General features: G+C 34.7%; 1 protein-coding gene across 2 annotated transcripts; it reads right to left on the reverse strand.

Moving 5' to 3' along the window:
* Nucleotides 1-1,709: 1,709 nt before the first annotated feature.
* LOC126763967 (uncharacterized) lies at nt 1,710-14,079 on the reverse strand. Of its 2 annotated transcripts, none has more exons than XR_007667704.1 (4): nt 13,930-14,079; nt 2,473-2,685; nt 2,252-2,408; nt 1,710-2,175 (listed from the first exon to the last, which is right to left on the reverse strand). XR_007667704.1 is itself a non-coding variant. In XM_050481747.1 (4 exons), the coding sequence occupies exons 2-4, from the start codon at nt 2,662-2,664 to the stop codon at nt 2,165-2,167; spliced, it is 360 nt and encodes a 119-aa protein (XP_050337704.1). In that variant the 5' UTR covers nt 2,665-2,685; nt 3,271-3,682; the 3' UTR covers nt 1,710-2,164. The 2 variants fall into 2 exon arrangements, 1 of the variants encoding a protein (XP_050337704.1); XM_050481747.1 differs by lacking the exon at nt 13,930-14,079 and adding an exon at nt 3,271-3,682.
* Between the last annotated feature and the right edge of the window lie 5,573 nt (nt 14,080-19,652).

The following is a 19,652-nucleotide window of genomic DNA, read 5'->3' on the forward strand; positions in this document are numbered from 1 at the left end:
GAAGAGAAGTCGAAAAATTGGACTATTCCAAAAAGTAACATTTTCCATACACATTTTTTACAATTTTTACAATTTTACAAAAATACATATTTTGATTTGTAAATTATTTGAATCGTTCAATTGCGGTCGCTTGCTTTTTTATTCCGGCTATGCAAAGGAAAAATTATTGAAAATTATTCAGTGAAAACTTTATGTGTATTTCAGACGAAGTGATCAATTACATATTGAAATTTGTTACGAAGCCACGAAGAGGTCGCGCTAATATTGGTCGGTGTTCTTTTTGCCACCAACGTTTGGCAGCCCACGAAAAGGCAAGAAGTACTCCTAAAATGCGATGACATACGCGCGGAATTATGGATCGCGGTCAATCAGCTAGCGATCGTAACGATATCACAGCCATGGATAAATTGATCCGAAACTCCTCTCTTCGCTTTCTGAGAGAGCCCATGATCTCGCGGTTTGGTATGGCAATACTGAAAGTTCATGGGCTACGAATCAGGTGACAAGCAAAACAATGAACTGCCAGACAAAAAGCTAGACGAAATTAGTGAGAAATGAAATTTCATTGAACTGTGCGAACATATTTTGGCAAAATAAATGTTTATGTAAATTAATTAATGATTTTGCATTTTAGCATTTATATATGCATGCATTTTCAAAGTGTTTAATTTAGTGTTTTGTATAATTTATTAAATACCCAATCTAATATTTTTCAGCAGTGGCATCATTGGCAAATGTTATAAAAAATGTGGACTTTGACAGCGCTCTCTCGAATCAAAGAGTTTCGGATCAATTTATCCATGATCACAGCACGACTTTTTAAACAATAGCTGCGATGTTTGATGGTCTTTATCTTGAAGCAACCTATGGTATATATGGTGCTATTAGATGCTGAATGTATTCTCTTGAGTAGCAAAAAAGAGGTTTGCCGCACGCACACATTCTTCTTTGGATGCGGATGGTGATTACACGAGATCAAATTGATGAAATCACTTCAGCGGAAATTCCTGATTCAGAGATAGATCCAGAATAATACGAAGTGGTGAAAACCAATATGGTTCATGGACCTACTCTACTATAACACTACTCATGTGCTTTTCTTTCGGAAACGGAAATGGGAAATGATGGATATTCACTGTATCGGCGTCGCTCACCAGACGACAATGGCAGAACATTTAGCATTAAGAGGAGTGAATATCGACGTTAACAACAAATCGAAGTTGACAACACATGGATCGTACCATATTCGCCACTTTTGCCTAATTCACATTCAAAACTCATGTCAATGTTGAATATTGCAGATTGGTGAAATAAATTTTGTTATTCTTAATACTTTTAAAAATTATGTGACTGTCCAGTTTATTGCCTTATTGAGCATAAGGGGCATCGTCGGAAAATATTGCAAATAATTGAATTTATTTTGCTTTTTGCGTTAGTTAAATATACGTAAGTATATGTGTATATGTATGAGTTTGAATACACAAAGTTAAATATAGAAGGCGGTGACTTTTTATGTACTAATTACATCTGTACCCAGTTAGAACAGTGCCGGTCATGTTACCTAGTGACATGCCGGTAACGCGTGCCCGTTTAATTGTCACACTTTCCTATCACGTTCTTAAGGGCGAATCAAAAAACCTCCCAAAACTTTTGTATACATGTGATTTTTTATCACCTTCTTGAGCACACATTTTCTGCTACAATAAAACTATATCCTCGCTACTCACACTTTAGTTAAATTTAAGGCAAACGGGGAAAACTGGTTCCAGGAAAGCGCGACGCTGCATGCTATACTAGCCTAGTGGTTAAACGCACGGCTTGGTATTCCGTGAGACTCGAGTTCGAATCTCAAAATAAAAGATTTTTTATTTTTTTAATTTTTAATTTTTTTTCAAATTATTTTTAACCAAAATTACATTAAAGTTTAAATTAAAATAAATATTTCATTATTAATTCAATTCCTGCTTTGCAATGCTATCTTAAAATCTAGTATGTATTAAAATAATTTTTTTTAATAATATCAGAAATACATATAACTTTTTATTAAATATTTAAAGGGTTCACTCCTCAGTTTTCCTCTTCCTATAAATTCTTTGTTTGTGCCTATGGTGGCTCATTTCAATGGCTTTTTGAACTTGTTTTTCGAACATTGCCAATCCATACGTTATGAATGATCTATAAAAAAACATAATGAAAATTACAAATTAAAACAAGTAATTGTAAGTAAAATTAAATAAAAAACAGAATTTACCGTATAAAATGTTGGAAACCAGCAGGAATTTGGAGAGAGGTTGCTTCCCACCCCTACCGTCCCAGTTACATAAATAAAGAAGTTCATCAGTGTACAGACTTCGCAACACATCATGTACACTATCTGAAGTACCTTTTATCCTCAAAACGAATTGTTTCTGTAAATAAAAATAGTTTGTAAAAACTGAATTGTTTATTGAAAAAAGTTTATATATTACTTACCGTTGTAGCAGCAAATTCGTCGCATTTCAATTTTTCGTCCATTCCCAAAGCTGCAGCAAGCGTATTTAATGGTAGGGTGGAAGCAATTTCGGTTTGAACGTTGTCGACATCTTCACCAGTCATTCGGCATACCGATTGATGAATTTTGCGGATGAGGACCTTGCATTCACGAACCGTTTTTTGCTGCGCCATTTCATCACTTTTGTGAATAATCTGAAAAAGAAACAAAGAGACATGTAGAAAAAAATAATAATGTATGCATATGGATTTTTGAATAATCTAAGACCATCTATTCCTATATCAAGTACAATGCTATCTTTTATTTCAAGGTGAGGAAATGAATTTTTCTCAAAATAATTTTGAATTCCTCTATATAAAAACGCGCCACTTGGAATGTTTTCAATATTAACCTTTTTTCTACTTGTACCTAATAGACTTTTTGCTGTTAAGGGCAAATCCACTAAACCTATTTTTCGCAAGGTTTGAAACAAATCAGTCACTGTATTGTGGTACACTCTATTGCGTAAAGCCCAAGCTTTTATTTCTTTGCATTTATCATTTTTCACTACAATATTCACATTGTCACTATTACTATCAATGGTATCTTGGCTATCATAATCATTTAAAGATATATCTACGGAGCTCAATTCTTCCACATTTGAGTCACTATCAGAATTCACATTAATACTACATATTTTGGCAAATTTGGAGGCACTGACATTAAAAGCCTTTTTTTCTCGGCTCATGCAAGCACTAAATGTATTTTTTTTAATATTAAAATTTACTCCGTTTACTCACCTTTTCAAATTATATATGGACCACTTTTATAATCACGTTTTTAATCACTTTTTTCATAAAATATAACCAAATTTAGTTAGAATACAAATTTTTCACAATTTAACACGCGTGCCGAATTTCTTTTTCTTTGAATTCGAATTTTCGCAACGAATAAACGAATGTAAACAATCATGTTATCATGTTGTATACTTTTACATGCATCGTTTTCCATAAACAGTGGCAAGTCCGAAATCAGTTTGTCTTCTTTTGTTTTGTTTTTATAGAAAAGATGTTGTGTGAAGAGCTTGTAATATAAAACAATCAAAAGGCACAGCGGATAGACTCTTTACGCAATTAAATGATTTGTGAGGGTGTGTTAGTAATAAGTTAAAAATTGTGTAAATGTTTGGGAGTTTCGGTCACGCAGGTTTTGCTGGGATATGTATGTATCTAATAAAATCGCAAAATAAGCCGTAACTTCAAACTTAAATTAAATGGTTTGGTTTTTTCTTTTTTTATTATAATTACAGTTTTTGTGCTAATAAACTGCAATCTTTAACATACATAGGTAAATGCATAATGAAATAAAAGGAAAAGTAGACGATACGACTCACTTTATCCATCATCAAGGGTTTCTTGAGAGGATAATATTAATTTCTTTTTTCCTCTTCTTCTTCAGTCTTCAGCTGCCTGGCTATGTTTTTTAGTTCGCCCCTTTGTTAATTGTAACTATTTATGTATGTATGTATTTTTAGTTCGCTTTCTGTGCTGTTTTTTCTTTACAATGAAGTGCTGAACACATTGAGCGCGACAGACTGCAAACGACATCTGTCAAATATTAAAATACACATGTTTTTATGGACACAGTTATTTTGACAGCTGCACGACTACACGACTGCAGGCCTACAGTTGTCGCTCTCGCTAACTTCAATATATTTTTATATTTGCCAACTACAGTAGGACGACAGTAGAGTTGACAGTAGAGAGATGAGGTAGAGTGGTGATGCCACTAATATGTAAAATGTAGAATTATTCAAAGCTCTAACAAACCTGACGTTATTTTAGAAATAAAAGCTTAAAATAGCTCTATTATATCATTTGTAATAACAATTGATAATTTAAAACAAATAAATTTACCTATTTTCTTATTTTTTGCATAAAAAATTTCACTTTGAACAAAATGCTAAAATTTAATTGAAAATAAAGGTATTAGTATGGCCACAACGAAATTGTGTACATGCAAAATGGACAGTTGTCTTGTCTTGTGTACATACCGGCCATTGTTATGTCGCTGCCTTCTTAAAAATGTTCATGTAGAAAGACTCACGATGCCACTTACAGTTCACTGTCGTGGTGCCATGCCGTGTCGCGCTCAATGTGTTCAGCACTTGATTTGTATAATTTTTTGTTTTGATTGACGCGCACTTTTAGTATGCAAGTGCTGAACACAATGCTTGCGACACAACATGGCAGCACGACAATGAACTGAAAATGGCGTCGTGAAGACTACTACATGTACACAAAACAACGCAGTTGTCCATTTTGTATGTACACAATTTCGTTGTGGCCATACTAATACCTTTCACTTCAATGAAATTTTAATATTTTGTTAAAAGTGAAAATTTGTGTGCAAAAAAAATAAGTAAATAGGTATATTTATTTGTTTTACATTATCAATTGTTATTACAAATGATATAATAGAGCTATTTTATGCTTTTATTTGTAAAACAACGTCAGGTTTGTTAGAGCTTTGAATAATTTTACTTATTACATACTAGTGGCATCACCACTCTACCTCCTCTTTCTATCTTCCATTCTACTGTCAACTCTACTGTCGTCCTACTCTCGTTGTCAAATATAGGAGGATATTGAAGTTAGCGAAAACGACAACTGTCGGCCTGCAGTCGTGTAATCGTGCTTCTGTCAAAATAACAGTGTCCATAAGAACGTGTGTATTTTAATTTTTGACAGATGTCGTTTGCGGTCTGTCGCGAGCATTATGTTCAGCACTTCATATATGTTTTTATTTTTTTTATTTTTTAATTCGGAATTTTATCAGTATTTCCTGCACTTGTAAATTTGTTTCTGATATACTACTGTGAACAAATTGAAAGGTGAATTTTGTCCATTTCATATCGTATCCCCTCCCACTGCAATTCGTTTATTCCAACGAATTTTCCAGTCATCATGACACTTGGAAAAATCCTACGTCGTGATGGCCATCAGAGCCTTCTTCGATTCAGTTTTTACTATATACATATATGTAGTCAATTGAGTCAAAACAGCGTCCTCGGAATGGTCATTGCTGAATAGCCAGAAGTTACACAAGGTAAAACAGGCGAATGCCTGAATTTTTTTTTTTCAACTCTTACCTCCTCAAATGTTAGTGATTGACAAACAAAAAATTCTCCCTCAAGCCGGGCGCTTTAGCTTAACTCTAGTGGTCGCTATTTTTTTTAGGTTCCTGCATACATAGGAATTTTCGTTTTTTCATTCAAACTAAAATTTCACCAACTAATTTTCGTTTCTCAAAAATAGCCATCACATATTCATAAAGTTGGCCTTTCAAACTCTAAAAATTCAGGATTTTTTGTTGTCAATCACTAACATTTGAAGGGGTAAGAGTTGAAAAAAAAATTAAAAAAAAAATTTTTTGAATTTACCCTGTTGTATATGGTTATATTTTGTGTGACACTGCATTATTTTCTGCTGTTTTTTTATCACCACAGTTTAAGTTACATAATATATGTCGTATATATGCAGGGCGGATCCAGAGGTGAATTTAACTCTCGGCAGTCACATTTGTGTTCCACTGCTTTATAATGTACATACTTATACATACAGATGTGTTTTATTTTTGGTTTCAATGCACTACTCCCTTTTTTGTTTTGTTTTGAATTTACTGCACTTCAATTGTGTTTTTTTGTCACCACAATGTCATATCGTTTAATATAATATTATTTTTGTGTTTTATAAAAATACGAAGGTGCTTTTCGGTAAGACTCGAAGGACCATGTTTAAACGGGGGCAAAAAAAATCTTGAAATAAATAAAACCAAATTTAATTTAAAGAAGGGTATTAATATTTTATATTTCACAACAAAATATATATGTAAGACAGGAAAATATGGAAGTCAATTGCCACAGTAGCTTGTATTCCTTTCTTATTATTATGTTTAATACAAGTATTTTGTATATTTTCCAAATAATAATAATTCGCTACATGCGAAGATGGGGTCGGACAGAAAAGACGATATCCGGATGTCATTCGATGACCGAGGAACCCGGCCGATTTCAATGTTGGACGTAGCGCGCAAGATTGACATTGATCGATATTTAAAATGCGATGCTTAAAATGGTTCCCAAACTTATTTTGTCTACTTCCCACTTTGAGAATTAATATTTTTTTAGCGCCCCCATTTTTTCACCTATTTAAAAACCACTATAACTTCAAATTAATTATTGTGACCTATATAAATATGTATATTAACGGAGAATTCTAAACGAAACTTTTACTATTACCCGCAACTTTAAACCTGAGCGCAGTAGGTAACATACTTGTACAACGGCGCTTAGGTCTCAAGTTAACTCTTACGGGCTCCACCTGCCAATAAGAATGATTATTGAAACGCAACTTTATAGTATTAAAACAGAGAATCTTTTATTAAAAATAAAACTAAAATAATCGATCCTTATATAAAAACTAATGTGAAGGATGAATCTGATGCTGTTTAATAAGTTTGTTAATATCAGGTTCCAATTTACTCAATAACAGTCGCAAGTCACCACGTTCGGTTACAAGCAAACGATTTCTCTTTTTAGTAAGCAGCGTAATCACAACACTAAATCCACGTTCACACAAATATGACGATGACCACAATCCAGGGTACAATTGCGGGATCGGTTTTTGTAGCCAAAATTCTTGGTAACCATTTTTGAACTTGATTTTTATTTCCTCGTTTGTTGTCAATTCTATAAGTTCTTCTTCCAGCTGAGGTGACATTGCTGTGTTGACATTTGAAAACGGATCCAACACCCAGTCTGATATTTCCATGTTCAAAATGTCCTGGTATCTTTCGGTAAAGTCAATGTGGAGGTTTTCCAAATGTTGGCAGTAGGCAAACAATTCGTCGTTACTGCATGATACTGATAAATTCGGAAAAATTTGAAACTCATGTCTGCCCAGATTCTTTTTGTGTAGAAGCAGTTTGGCTGCAAAAGCAGCAACGACGTTTTTTGTTTTAATTAAATTTATTTTATCGCCTTGCAGTTGTAGATTCATGTCGTTGAACAATTTATACAGGTCTGTCATGTAAGCTATATGTTGCGTCAAGCGACTTTATAAGACCAAAAATAATGGTTTAAAAATAAATTTGTAAAATTAATTAAATAATCTAAGAATATATTATTAAATGTTTTTTATATCATGTAATTACTTACCATTTTTATATTAACAAAAAAAGAAAACATCTCTTACCAATGTGTGGGATGTCCATAATAATTTTAGATTTATTTTAATATAAAAAACTGATACAAAGTTGATGATTGAATAGAAAATGAATTGGAGAGTGAAAATAATGAAACGTGGTTGCAGTCGGGGTGATGCGCCAAGAAGAAGGAAAAATGGCGGTTCGTCAAGCTGACAGCTTATCCAGTTTTTGGGTTGCCATATCTATGCTTTTTGCAGAGTTGCATTTGGGGTTGCCACATTACTTTGGGGTTGCCACATTACTTTGGGGTTGCCACATTACTTTGGGGTTGCCACATCACTCCCCCCTATCGGGAAGACGAAAGCGTACTCGACGACCACATTTTGTTTGGTGCTCTTTGTGTTGAACTGTTTGATTCGACGGGGTTTGGTAATCTTCGGCGATGAAAGCTGCTTTTAACCGGTCGATGGTAATGTTTACGTCCTTCCCTCTGATTTTGACTTTGAAAAATTTGTCGCCGCGTTCGACTACGGGAAATGGTCCCTCGTATGGTGGTTGAAGAGGTGGACGAATTGAGTCGTTTCGCACGAAGACTGATGATGTTGAGTGTTAGTTCTTTTCTACGAATGGTACGTGCGCTGAGTTGTTTGTAGTTGGTGACGGCTTTAGTGACTGCATGCGAATCGAAGTGTATTTCCATAAACCATCTCTGCGGGTGTCGCTTTTAAAACCTAGAAGGATGAGTGGGAGAACTTCGACCCAGTTGTCTGTCATGTAGCATTTTATCGCTGCTTTTAATGATCTGTGCCATCACTCGATAATTCCGTTTGACGCGGGGTGATACGCAATGGTACGTAAGTGCTTGATGCCTAAAAGTCTGGAAAGTTCTCGGAATAGTGTAGATTCAAATTGTCTACCTTGATACGTTGTTACTCTACTCGGTACTCCAAATTTAGCGATCCAGTGCGTGTAGAAATTGAAAACAATGGTCTCTGTCGTCATGTCTTTGGGCGGGAGTGCCTCTAACCATCGGGAATAACGATCGACTATTGTCAAACAGTATCGATAACCCTTGCAAGGTGGTAATGGTCCGACGATATCCATATTTATGTGGTCAAATCGTTGCTCTGGTAACGTGAATGCCGACAACGGTGCTCTGTTGTGGTGCTGCTTTTTAGCTCTTTGGCACGGGATGCACCGCCTGGACCATAAGCGGCAATCTTTTCGGAGACTCGGCCATACAAATTTTTCTGCAATCAATTTAGTTGTTTTTGCGGCGCCTGTGTGTGCCATGTTATGTATGGAATCGAAAGCTGTTCTGCGAAACGATGGAGTTAAGTACGGTCGGACTTGGCTGGTGCTTACGTCACAGAAGACGTCTACAGCGGTGCCTGGAATCGTGAATGGTTTGATTAATAGGCTGGTATTCGAGTCTTGTAAGTTTTTGAGCTCTGGGTCGAACTTTTGACTGCAAGTTTGGCGAAGTCGATGGTGCTTGGAGTATGAATGGCGTCAATACGTGACATTGCATCACGTACTACGTTTTCTCTTCCGGGGATGTACCGAATGTCTGTTGGGAATTGTGCGATAAATTCCGAATGACGCATTTGACGCGGAGATGCCTTTTCAAGCTTTTGCTGGAACACATACTGCAATGGCTTATGGTCGGTGAGGATGAAAAATTCTCTTCCTTCTAGCATATGTTGAAAATATTTGACTGCTTTGTATGCCGCTAATAGTTCACGATCGTAAGTGCTGTATCTTGTTTGTGTTTCTGTAAGGCGTTCGGAATAAAAACCTAGTGTTTGCCACTGGTCGTTGTCGTGTTGTTGTAGTACAGCTCCTACCAGAGAACTGCAACGAGTACTAAATTCTTCTTTATACTTAAGTACTGATCCGTTACTCTGTCTGATTCTGCCAGTTCAGTTCATGTACACGAAGCGAACTGTTTTCTTCAAATCAGCGATAGAGACCAACTTTGTATCACTAGCGATCGGCTTATACCTGATTTGTTTATGAACGTTCGTATCAGCAGAAAATACCCAAAGTGATGCAAACTCATGCTTCAATGATTGAAATGATTGACAGCGTTCGGTTTTGTATATCATCCCCTAAACACATATTTTCTCTAGTTCACTTCTGTTATATTTCAACTACATATGTTTGTATACATATGTATGTATGTATATATAGTATATGTTATATGTAAAATGGAAATTCCATCGAGTACATGCATACATACAGTAAATGTATGTATATATGTATGTATGTACATATGTACGTATTCCATGCAATTTCCATTGTTTACGCTTCGAAAATTTGTAACACGCGCACATTTTCAAAGCTGATACATTTTTTGCCACACATGATTCAAATCAGTGACATGATACGATTGCAACCGAAGCCAGCCATACGTTTACACGATCGTGATTGCCGAAGAACAGATTGTTCGTGTTGCATTAGGTCAGTTGACGCTGGCAGATACACGAATTAATTAACAATGTTGTCTATGCTGAACTGAATTGATTTGATTGTGTTTTTGGCACGACTGTTTGTTCTGATTTTATCATACTCGTTACAGCTCTCTGGCTCCTACCGCAGCTCTAGATCCATCCACCGTCAAACTGAGTTGCGCCCTGTGTTTTGGGTAAGCCAATAAAGTTGCTTTGCATAAGTCGTCTTTGCATTGTTGAAATGCCTCCTTTGCTTCAACTGTGCAATCAACTGGCGATGTGTCGTTTTTCTTTTTCCCTTTTATGAGGTTGAATAATGTCATTTGCCTTTCTGCGGCGCAAGGCAAGAATCTGCGAAAAAAGTTTACATCACATGCTATCGAAGGTAAGTTGAAATTTTGAATTGCCCGTACTCGTTCTACTGGGGGTGAAATTCCACTGCTGTTTATTTCGAAACCTAAAAATTTAACTTGCGGCTGACCTAGTGTGCATTTGATAACAAGGCCGTACTCGCGTAGCTTTTTAAATACTAACTCTTGATGATGACGATGTTGATTCATATCCTTCGATGATATCAAAATGTAATCGAGGCATGGCCAGGAGAAGTCGTATTCACGGAAGATGTGATCCATGAATCTTTGGAACGTTTGACTGGCATTCCTCAAACCAAAGCACATAAACGGAAATTCAAACATGCCGAATGGCGTTTTAATTGCAGTCTTTGGTATGTCGTTCGGCTCCACAGGAATCTGGTGGTAGGCCCAACGCAGATCAAATGTGGAAAAAATTTTGCAACCATGCAGGGAATGAGTGAAATCGTGCAGGTGTGGCAGGGGGTACCTGTCAGGCTCGGTGACGACGTTTAGTCGCTTTTCAAGATGGGACCTTGCCGATTTCATAGGATATTTTTGAAAATATAAACTACCGAAAAAGTAAAAAAAAATCCATTTTCACACTGGTATAGCGCCTTAAAGCTTCTGGTCCGCCGACCTGTGCTTTCTGTTTAGGTATCTGTTCTTTGACCTAACCTTTTACAGTTTTACACTGTTACTCTTAATTACGTTTAGTTCTCTGTTCACCTTAAAAAACTTACTGAAAAAATTAGTTAAACGCAACAAATTCCAAAAGAAAATGATGAGATGAATGAAGTGTACCTAAACTATTTTGAGTACTTTCTGGCTGTTGTTTTAAGGGGTTATATACAGTTAGAATTTTCAATAAAATCGAGGTGTTTTTATTTTATTTTCTTAATGTATATATATTTAATAATACGCACAGAAAATTGTATATCGTTCCGGTGAATGTTGCGTTTCAGAGTGCTTGGAAGTGCATTGCAAACTTAAACGCGTCAAAATGATGTTTTCAAAGTCTGTGACTGTGATTACTCGAATATATTACTTTAACGAAATCTGTTTGGTTATTTAATTTCAGGGGATCCAGTTCAGAGATATAGTGGTCACCGCAAAACATCTTTTAGGGAGCCCGGAGATCAGCTGTAGTTCCTTTCCTAATAAATATTTTTACTAAAACTAAGTCTGAAAACACAGCTAAAAGGTTATATACTATATGTACAAATTATTGGATCAATAAATTTAAAAATTTTTTCAGAAAAAATTCTGGAAAGTTCCCTTTTTTACAGCCTTCTAACTGTATATAACCATTTACAGCGTCTAAGTGGCGCCACAAGAAATATAACGGTACAATTATCACTCAGTACCGATGATCATAATATAAGAATATACATAACAGAGTTTTTAAAACTTTTGTTGAAATTAGTTATTTCAACGAGTTTTGCTATAAATTGTCATATAAACTTAATTATTCGCTGTAGGTGAAATCACATACATATATCGGGACCTATTCAACCAATTTCAACCAAATTCGGTACATATAATCCTAACTTACTCCTATTACAATTCCAAAACCGGACTAAAACCACACCTACTTACCATATAGCACATTTCTAAATTCGATCCTAATTCATTCCTTTCAAAATCCAGTAGCAATTTATGTATCCGCACAAAAATTTGTACAAGTAGTAAATATCTTAGCAAAAACAGTTAACGAATTTTTCCGACTCCCACATGAGTACTACGTATAATGATTTTCTTTTTCTAACCAACCGAATACGATGTTAAATATAGCAATAAACTCTATGACCTATAATAAAAGTATAACTTGATAACATACCAAATTTGGTTTTGAACTATTCGGTTTCTTCAAAGAAGGAGTCTTGAATTATTTCGCAACATTTTTATACTCTTTCAACATGTTGCTAAAAAGTATAATAACACCGAACGGTTGTTTGTGTTACTTAAAACTAATCGAGTTAGATATATGGATATATATAAGTATATACATAAATTATCAGGATGAAGAGACGAGTTCCAATCCGGGTGACTGTGTGTCTGTCCGCTTTGAAATGGTACACATCTTTCTCGATTTTTGTTCGTCGAGAGAGGACTTTACTTCTCAATTGCTTACTCAGTCCGAAGTAGAACCTGTTGGCAAGAGATATTCCTTCGTTGGATTTCCAGGCTGTCATTGTTGGTGGTGTTGATACTGGTTCCAAGATAGACGAAATTATCAACATCTTCAAAATTATGACTGTCAACAGTGACGTGAGAGCCAAGTCGCGAGGGCGACGACTCTTTGTTTGATGACCGGAGATATTTCGTCTTTCCTTCGTTCACCACCAGACCCACTTGCTTAGCTTTCTTATCCAGTCTGGAAAAAGCAGAACTAACAATATCATCGGCATACGCCAGCAGCTGTACACTCTTATAAAAGATTGTACCTGCTCGATTAAGTTCTGCAGCTCGAATTATTTTCTCCAGCAGCAGAATGAAAAAGTCGCATGATAGGGAGTCGCCTTGTCTGAAACCTCGTTTGGTATCGAACGGCTCGGAGAGGTCTTTCACGATCCTGACGGAGCTTTAAATATTGCTCAAGCTCATACAGCCGTATTAGTTTTGGGGGGATAACAAATTCAGACATCGCGGCATAAAAGCAGCTCCTTTTAATGCTGTTAAAAGCAGCTTTGAAATCGACGAAAAGATGGTGTGTGCGATTCTCTTTTCACGGGTTTTTTCCCATATTTGGCGTATGGTGAATATCTATTGTTCGTTTTCCAGGTCTAAAGCTACACTGATAAGGATCAATCAGTTTGTTGACGGTGGGCTTTAATCTTTCACACAATACGCTCGATAGAACTTTATATGAGATGTTTAGGGGGCTTATGCCACTTGTGGATTGGGCAGAGCGCACTTAGATTCCAATCGTTGGGTATCCGACCATATTTTACAAAGAAGCTGATGCGTGCCCCTTATCACTTCTTCGCCGCCGTGTTTGAATAGCTCGCCCGGCAATTCATCGACCCCGCCGCTTTGTGTTCTTCAGACGGGTAATTGCCATCGTCATCGATTGGGGATAGAATATTTGTTGTATTCCATTACATTCACAGTGCAAGGATTTTACAAGACAATCAATACAGCGCTAATATGAGGAATATCGGATTCATTATTTCATCTGATTACGAATGTTCTGTCTAACTTATTAACTATTAAGTTAGCCCCTACAAATATTTCAACGCCATTGATTTTTACAAATTCCGAGAATATATAATTGGATGCAAATGAACTTTGTTCATTCTTAGTTGTTTTTTTTTCGTTATATATTTTCCTTTTCAAACTGGTGTGAAATGTTAAAATGTTTTACAATTTCCTTATTATTTTTTAGAAGTTTGTCCTTGGAATTTAAATGAATCAAAATTCTAACCTCCATATCGGTAGTGCTTACCTTATGCTTTTGCAAACTACAATAGAGAAGTGATAGAAAATACACATATGGAGCCTTAATTTAGAAATCGAGATTTATTCCTTGGGGAAAAATACAAATCTGGATCAGCGATTGTAACAATAAGTCAATAAGCACAAAATCAAAATTTCACCCTTATGGCTAACTATTGCGTGACCAACGAATACTACATTTCCTTTCCTCGGTATTTATATGTTTTCGCTCTGCGCTTACTTATGCATACATATACAGTCATAGACAGAGAAATAGCACACTGTTAAAATGAATTATTCAAATCAGTTTTTAGGTTTATCAAATAAGTGCATTGCAATAATTTCCTTTCGGGAAGCTGATGTCATTAGTATGCTTACTTTTTTGTTGCTACTCCTTACAACTGTTTTCTAACAAAGTTTGATTGGACAAAGATAAACACACATTTGTTTCTTCGTACAAATATTTATTATTAGTTGGCAGTCGTGGAAAAAGACATTGTTTTACAATTGCTGTTAAATATGAAAACAATATTTAAGAAATGGGTTGGAATTTGTTTTGTGCTCTGAAAAAAAATAAGAATGATTTTGAATTTACACAAACTTTTTTGCCAAAAGTAGGAATTGTTGGAAGAAAATGGTATATAAAGCCATAAATTTTGTTAAAAGTTGTTGTAAATTGCTGAAACACAAAAAAATTCGCAAAGCTCCTGCACGACAAATAACGGAACATGCTGATAGAGCCATCGTGAGCAAAACCAAGGATGATCCTTTTAAATCTTCTCAAGAGAGTATGTCTGAATCAATGTGAAATTTGGGTTTACCGTATATAGTGGACTTGTAAGAAGGAGTCTCAAAGATGCTCAGTTGTTGCACGAATGAGTCGAAAAAAATTATTGATGTCCAAAAAATTATTGATGTTTCAACTTTGCTAACATTCTCAAAAATATTATGGAACTATACGCGTGCGCAATAAGTATTTTTTGAAAATACTTTTGAAAAAATATTTTTTAATTTTATTTGCGTATCTTGCTTATTCGTTATTTATCCTATGCCAATGAGTGTTTTGTGATTATATTAATAATAAACGTCGTTACATGCTTTTTCTCTGTCCACGACTGTATGTTCACAACTTATTCTAATTGTGGTACAGTCAAAATCTAGATACATAACTAAACTTACTTGTAGTTATAATTTAGTTGTATTGGATATATTTACACATATTTACAGTATATGTATATTATATATATGTGTATTAATATTTCAAAAAAAGAACTTTGGAATTTGCAGTATTCTAAAATTTCTATCTCTCCCAAGCAACCTACAGAACTGATATTTGCTAGTACATACATATATAGAATCAGTTCACCCTTGGCACACATTCAAATGAATCTAAATGTAACACACATACTGTAGTAAAAATATGCATACATCTACCTGTAGTTATGTATAATGATATATGAACCCATTTTATATTATGTTTATGTGTTCTCTAGTATTCAAACATTTCCTAAGTTAGAGTATTTAAAATATATTGGAAGGAAATGCTATTCAACTGGAAAGTTTTACTATTCGTTTTGACCAATTTAGTTACTATGGTATTTTATTGTCGTGGTTGTTAACTGTCTTGACCAGCTCCTGGAATGACCAAAATCAAATACAAAACGTATTGGTACGATTTTAATATTATTTTATGCTATGAATATGTCTCGTAAGAATCTACGTAAATGTTAATTTATATAGATTTGTATGTTGAACAAATAAACGAACATTTTCCTACAGCTCAAGTATATTAACATTCATCTATTTAGGCAAACATTTTACTTAACTTTTATTTCTTATTAATTCCAACACAACATTTGTTTCTACATTACCATTAGGTACTGGCATTAATAATGAGTCCACCAAATTTACTATGAGATATTATGGTGGAATTAATATACATTCCTCTTCTTGGAACATGATTTCAGAGGGAATAACAGTGAAACTAATCGATATAGATATATATAAATACACATATATGACTAGTATGACGAGACTAGTTGTAATTCGGACGTGAGTAAAAATAAAGATATATGTTGAAACTACATAGTTACAGTTATTTCTAAAAAAGATAAGAAGATGGGTATTGTAGATGCTCACAAAATATTTTTAATTGAAAACTTATAAAATAATAAAATTAAATGGCAAAACAAGATTCATAACTATAATTTGGTGCAGCTAATTGCATGAGAGGTATATATTAAATGTACATATCTCACATACTACTGCAGCTATATCAACCAAATTTATTCAGAACAAATATCACCTCCACCTCGGCGCCTTCTCTATTAGAGAATGGTTGAAATCGTCTGATAAAGTCATGGTCTCATAGAATACGGTATCAAAATTAGACAATGGGCGTCGCATTGCCCGCCATTAGGTGAAATCCTTTATCAGTAACTCTCAATCGATTTCGACCAAATTTACTGCGGAACATAGTCCCGACATTTTTATATTGGGTAGTCGAAAAAGTCTCTTTGTATTTCTAATCAAACTCCAAATAATTTTTTTTATGTTTATACTAATAAATAATTAATCAAATATATACCATTTTGGTCGACCACTTTTTACCATTTTTCCGCTAGAGACGCTATTCCAACAGTGTTAAACTTTCATTTCGAAATTTCCAGAATTTCATGAACTGATACAGCATTGTCTCTGTAAACTCCAATAATTTCATTGGTGGCTTGCGTGGCATTTTTTCCTTTTTTATACAAAAATTTCAAAATATAGCGAATTTCTTCATTATTTTCACTCATTTTTGAATTTATATTGTGAAAATAAATAAAAACTTAGAACAACCATGCCTACTTTCTATATAAATTCATAATTCCATCATTTTTCATTTTACAATACCGGTCAATCTTTATTAAAAATTATTATTATTATTATTATTTTAGAGAATGTTTTTATGATAATAGTGCTCCTGTGGGCAAAAATTAATAAAACTTTTTACGTTAAATTTCGCCCGAAAATCCATTCGTCGAAAGTGAGATCTGCGCCAAATGTCGCATCATTATAGTCATTAGTACAATTCTGAAGTACATTACGTGCAATCGCCGATTTTTAAACATTTGAATAAACAATTTCCATTAAATTTGGGTGCGGAATTACATTTCTGGTGCGGACGTGTTCAGAATGTTGGAAAATGCCTTCGGTGATTATTGTTTGTCACGAACAAGAGTTTTTGATTGGTACAAATTATTCAAAGAGGGTCGAGAACGCGTTGACGACGAACCACGTCCAGGGCAGCCGTCAACACATCGGAAGAATCAGTGAAAACCAGATAAAAGACAGCGTCGCGTTAATGTTTGCAAAACAATGCTTTCCGACTACCCAGATGTCATAAAACGTATTATTACTGGCAACGAGTTTTGGAACTATGATTACGACCTGTAAGCAGACGCTTAATCGGCCGAATATCGTGATAAACTTTGAAACAAGTTTATAAAACTTAGGGAGCATTTTTTAAATAGTACAATACGTAGCCAACGCCCCACAAACTTAATACATGAATTTCGAAATTTCGGCTTGCTTTCTCCACCACCAATATAGTTATTTCCGACATTCCACCTGTCTTTTTTTATGTTGAACACAATGTGGAATTTTAATGAAATTGATGAAAACCGTTCTTCTAAACTTAATGAAAGGAGTGCTCCGACTGCCTGGTTGAAATTTTACTTATGTACCAAATATATTAAAATTGGTATCTTTAGTTGAGTTTATAATACTTATTTTTATTTGAGTTAATTTGTTTGATACTTTATTCCAAATTAATAGCCAATTTATTTTTGTATAAAAGTATATCCAAAATATTTAAATGAAGGCGTAACATATATATTTTATTCCTGGGCATTGCACAAAACATTAATCCCTTCTCATTTAGCATTGAATATCAGCGAATAAATAGAAACTTGGATCTTAAATACAAAAAAACTATTGATTTTAATTAACTGAAATCTAAGATAATTTCCATATTCCAAAAACTACCTCACTTTCATTACCCTAAAGTTCGGATTGAATGCGTATTCTTATTCCAAAACAAAAGAAACTTCCAAGGCATCCAAGGCCTCATTCGCCATGGCACATGCAAATGTCCTTTTAGATGTGGTCAACGCTTTGTCCTCGGCGGTCGCATTGGCTTTCACATTTTAGTGGTTTTTCTTTTGTCGAGTGGCTGCAGACTTTACAAATGTGCATATACCACATTAATCGTTGCCGATGTATTCGTTCGGTTGCTCGCGTGAGTTAGTGAAACTTCAAAACAATATAAAATCGATTAGATTTTTAAGTGTTAATTGTTGTTAATAGTGAAATTATGTTAAATGTGTATAACTTCTTTTGTATAAAAACAATAAGTATATAAGTGTATGTTACCAATTATAGGTTTGTGTGCATGGGAAAACATTTATACATATCAATATCGAATACATATACATATGTATATAACCATAAGTATATGTATATACATACATATATACGGTTCATACATGTTTGTACACGATTCCAAGTTGCGACGAAGATAAGACGATTGTTTTGCAATTGCGTTCCTCTTTGACAGATTATTCGTAAGCATTTTCCCGCCAAATAACAAATATTCATAAGCCGTTTCATCTTTACAGAGAATCTAGTAAATGTACATATATATGGTTCAAATTATTTTACCAAATATTTATATGAATATTATCCGTACAACAAACGATGCCTGTCACAATTTACGTGTATCATAAATAGGTTTAAACGATGACGTATTCTAGTTAGGAAGTATGGAACTGGTTCCAGTGTTTCTTAATCGACACTCTATATATTTAAGTATGTATGATTATGTATTTATACAAAGAATGATCAAACCACGTCAAGTGGACCTAGAAAATATCGTTAAATCGACAATTTTAAAAATAGCACATTATTTGGTGAGGGATCAGACGCATGTCGTGATATAAATATTTCGTCAAAATTAAGTTTTTTGACGTTACGAGTTTTTGAGAGAAAGGTTCTGCGAAAGATTTATGATCATTTGCGCCTTGGCCACGACGACATTGACATAGTTCAGCGAATTAAGAGACAGCGGCTGCGCTGGCTAGGTCATATCGTTCATATGGACGAAAATACTCCAGCTCTGAAAGTATTCGACGCAGTACGCACCCGGGGAAGCAGAGGAATAGGAAGACCTCTACTCCATTGGCTTCGCTTGGAAACTTCAATTGCCTCGTTGCGAAAAGAAAAAACGACCGGCGCACTGTTGTTACACCGATCAAGAAAAGCAATGCGTCTAAACCCTCACTTAATAATATCGTAATTTTTGAAATCGGTGTTTTAGCGAAATTTGCAGGGTCCACTTGATGTGGTTTGACTCAGAAGCAACCAGAGCAACAAGGAAATTAGGTTGAGATGGAAAATAATAATCCAAAAAGTAGACAAACAATGTAACAATGAAAGGATACAGGGATGCTTTTTTGCTTGTAAGAATTAAACAATTTTTGTCGATGCAAATCTCAATTGTCTTGTGTTGATAAAACGCCCTAAGTGTGGTCTGCAACAATCTTCTCCTTCTTCTTTATTTGCCAATTCGAATTCGAATATTGGTGATCATATAACATTTAATAATATGGAAAATATTAATAAGCTTAATATAATATAATAATGTAATGTTTGCATGTTAAATAATGGGTTGTCAAAAAAGTCATGCGGTAT

Source organism: Bactrocera neohumeralis, unplaced genomic scaffold (assembly GCF_024586455.1).
Source record: "Bactrocera neohumeralis isolate Rockhampton unplaced genomic scaffold, APGP_CSIRO_Bneo_wtdbg2-racon-allhic-juicebox.fasta_v2 cluster09, whole genome shotgun sequence".
Taxonomy (NCBI): domain Eukaryota; kingdom Metazoa; phylum Arthropoda; class Insecta; order Diptera; family Tephritidae; genus Bactrocera; species Bactrocera neohumeralis.

Coding starts and splice junctions, on each gene's coding strand:
- LOC126763967 (XM_050481747.1), bottom strand. CDS start 2,664: ATGGCGCAGCAAAAAACGGTTCGTGAATGCAAGGTCCTCATCCGCAAA. Junction 2,409..2,472: donor ACGAATTTGCTGCTACAACG/GTAAGTAATATA, acceptor TTTTATTTACAG/AAACAATTCGTTTTGAGGAT.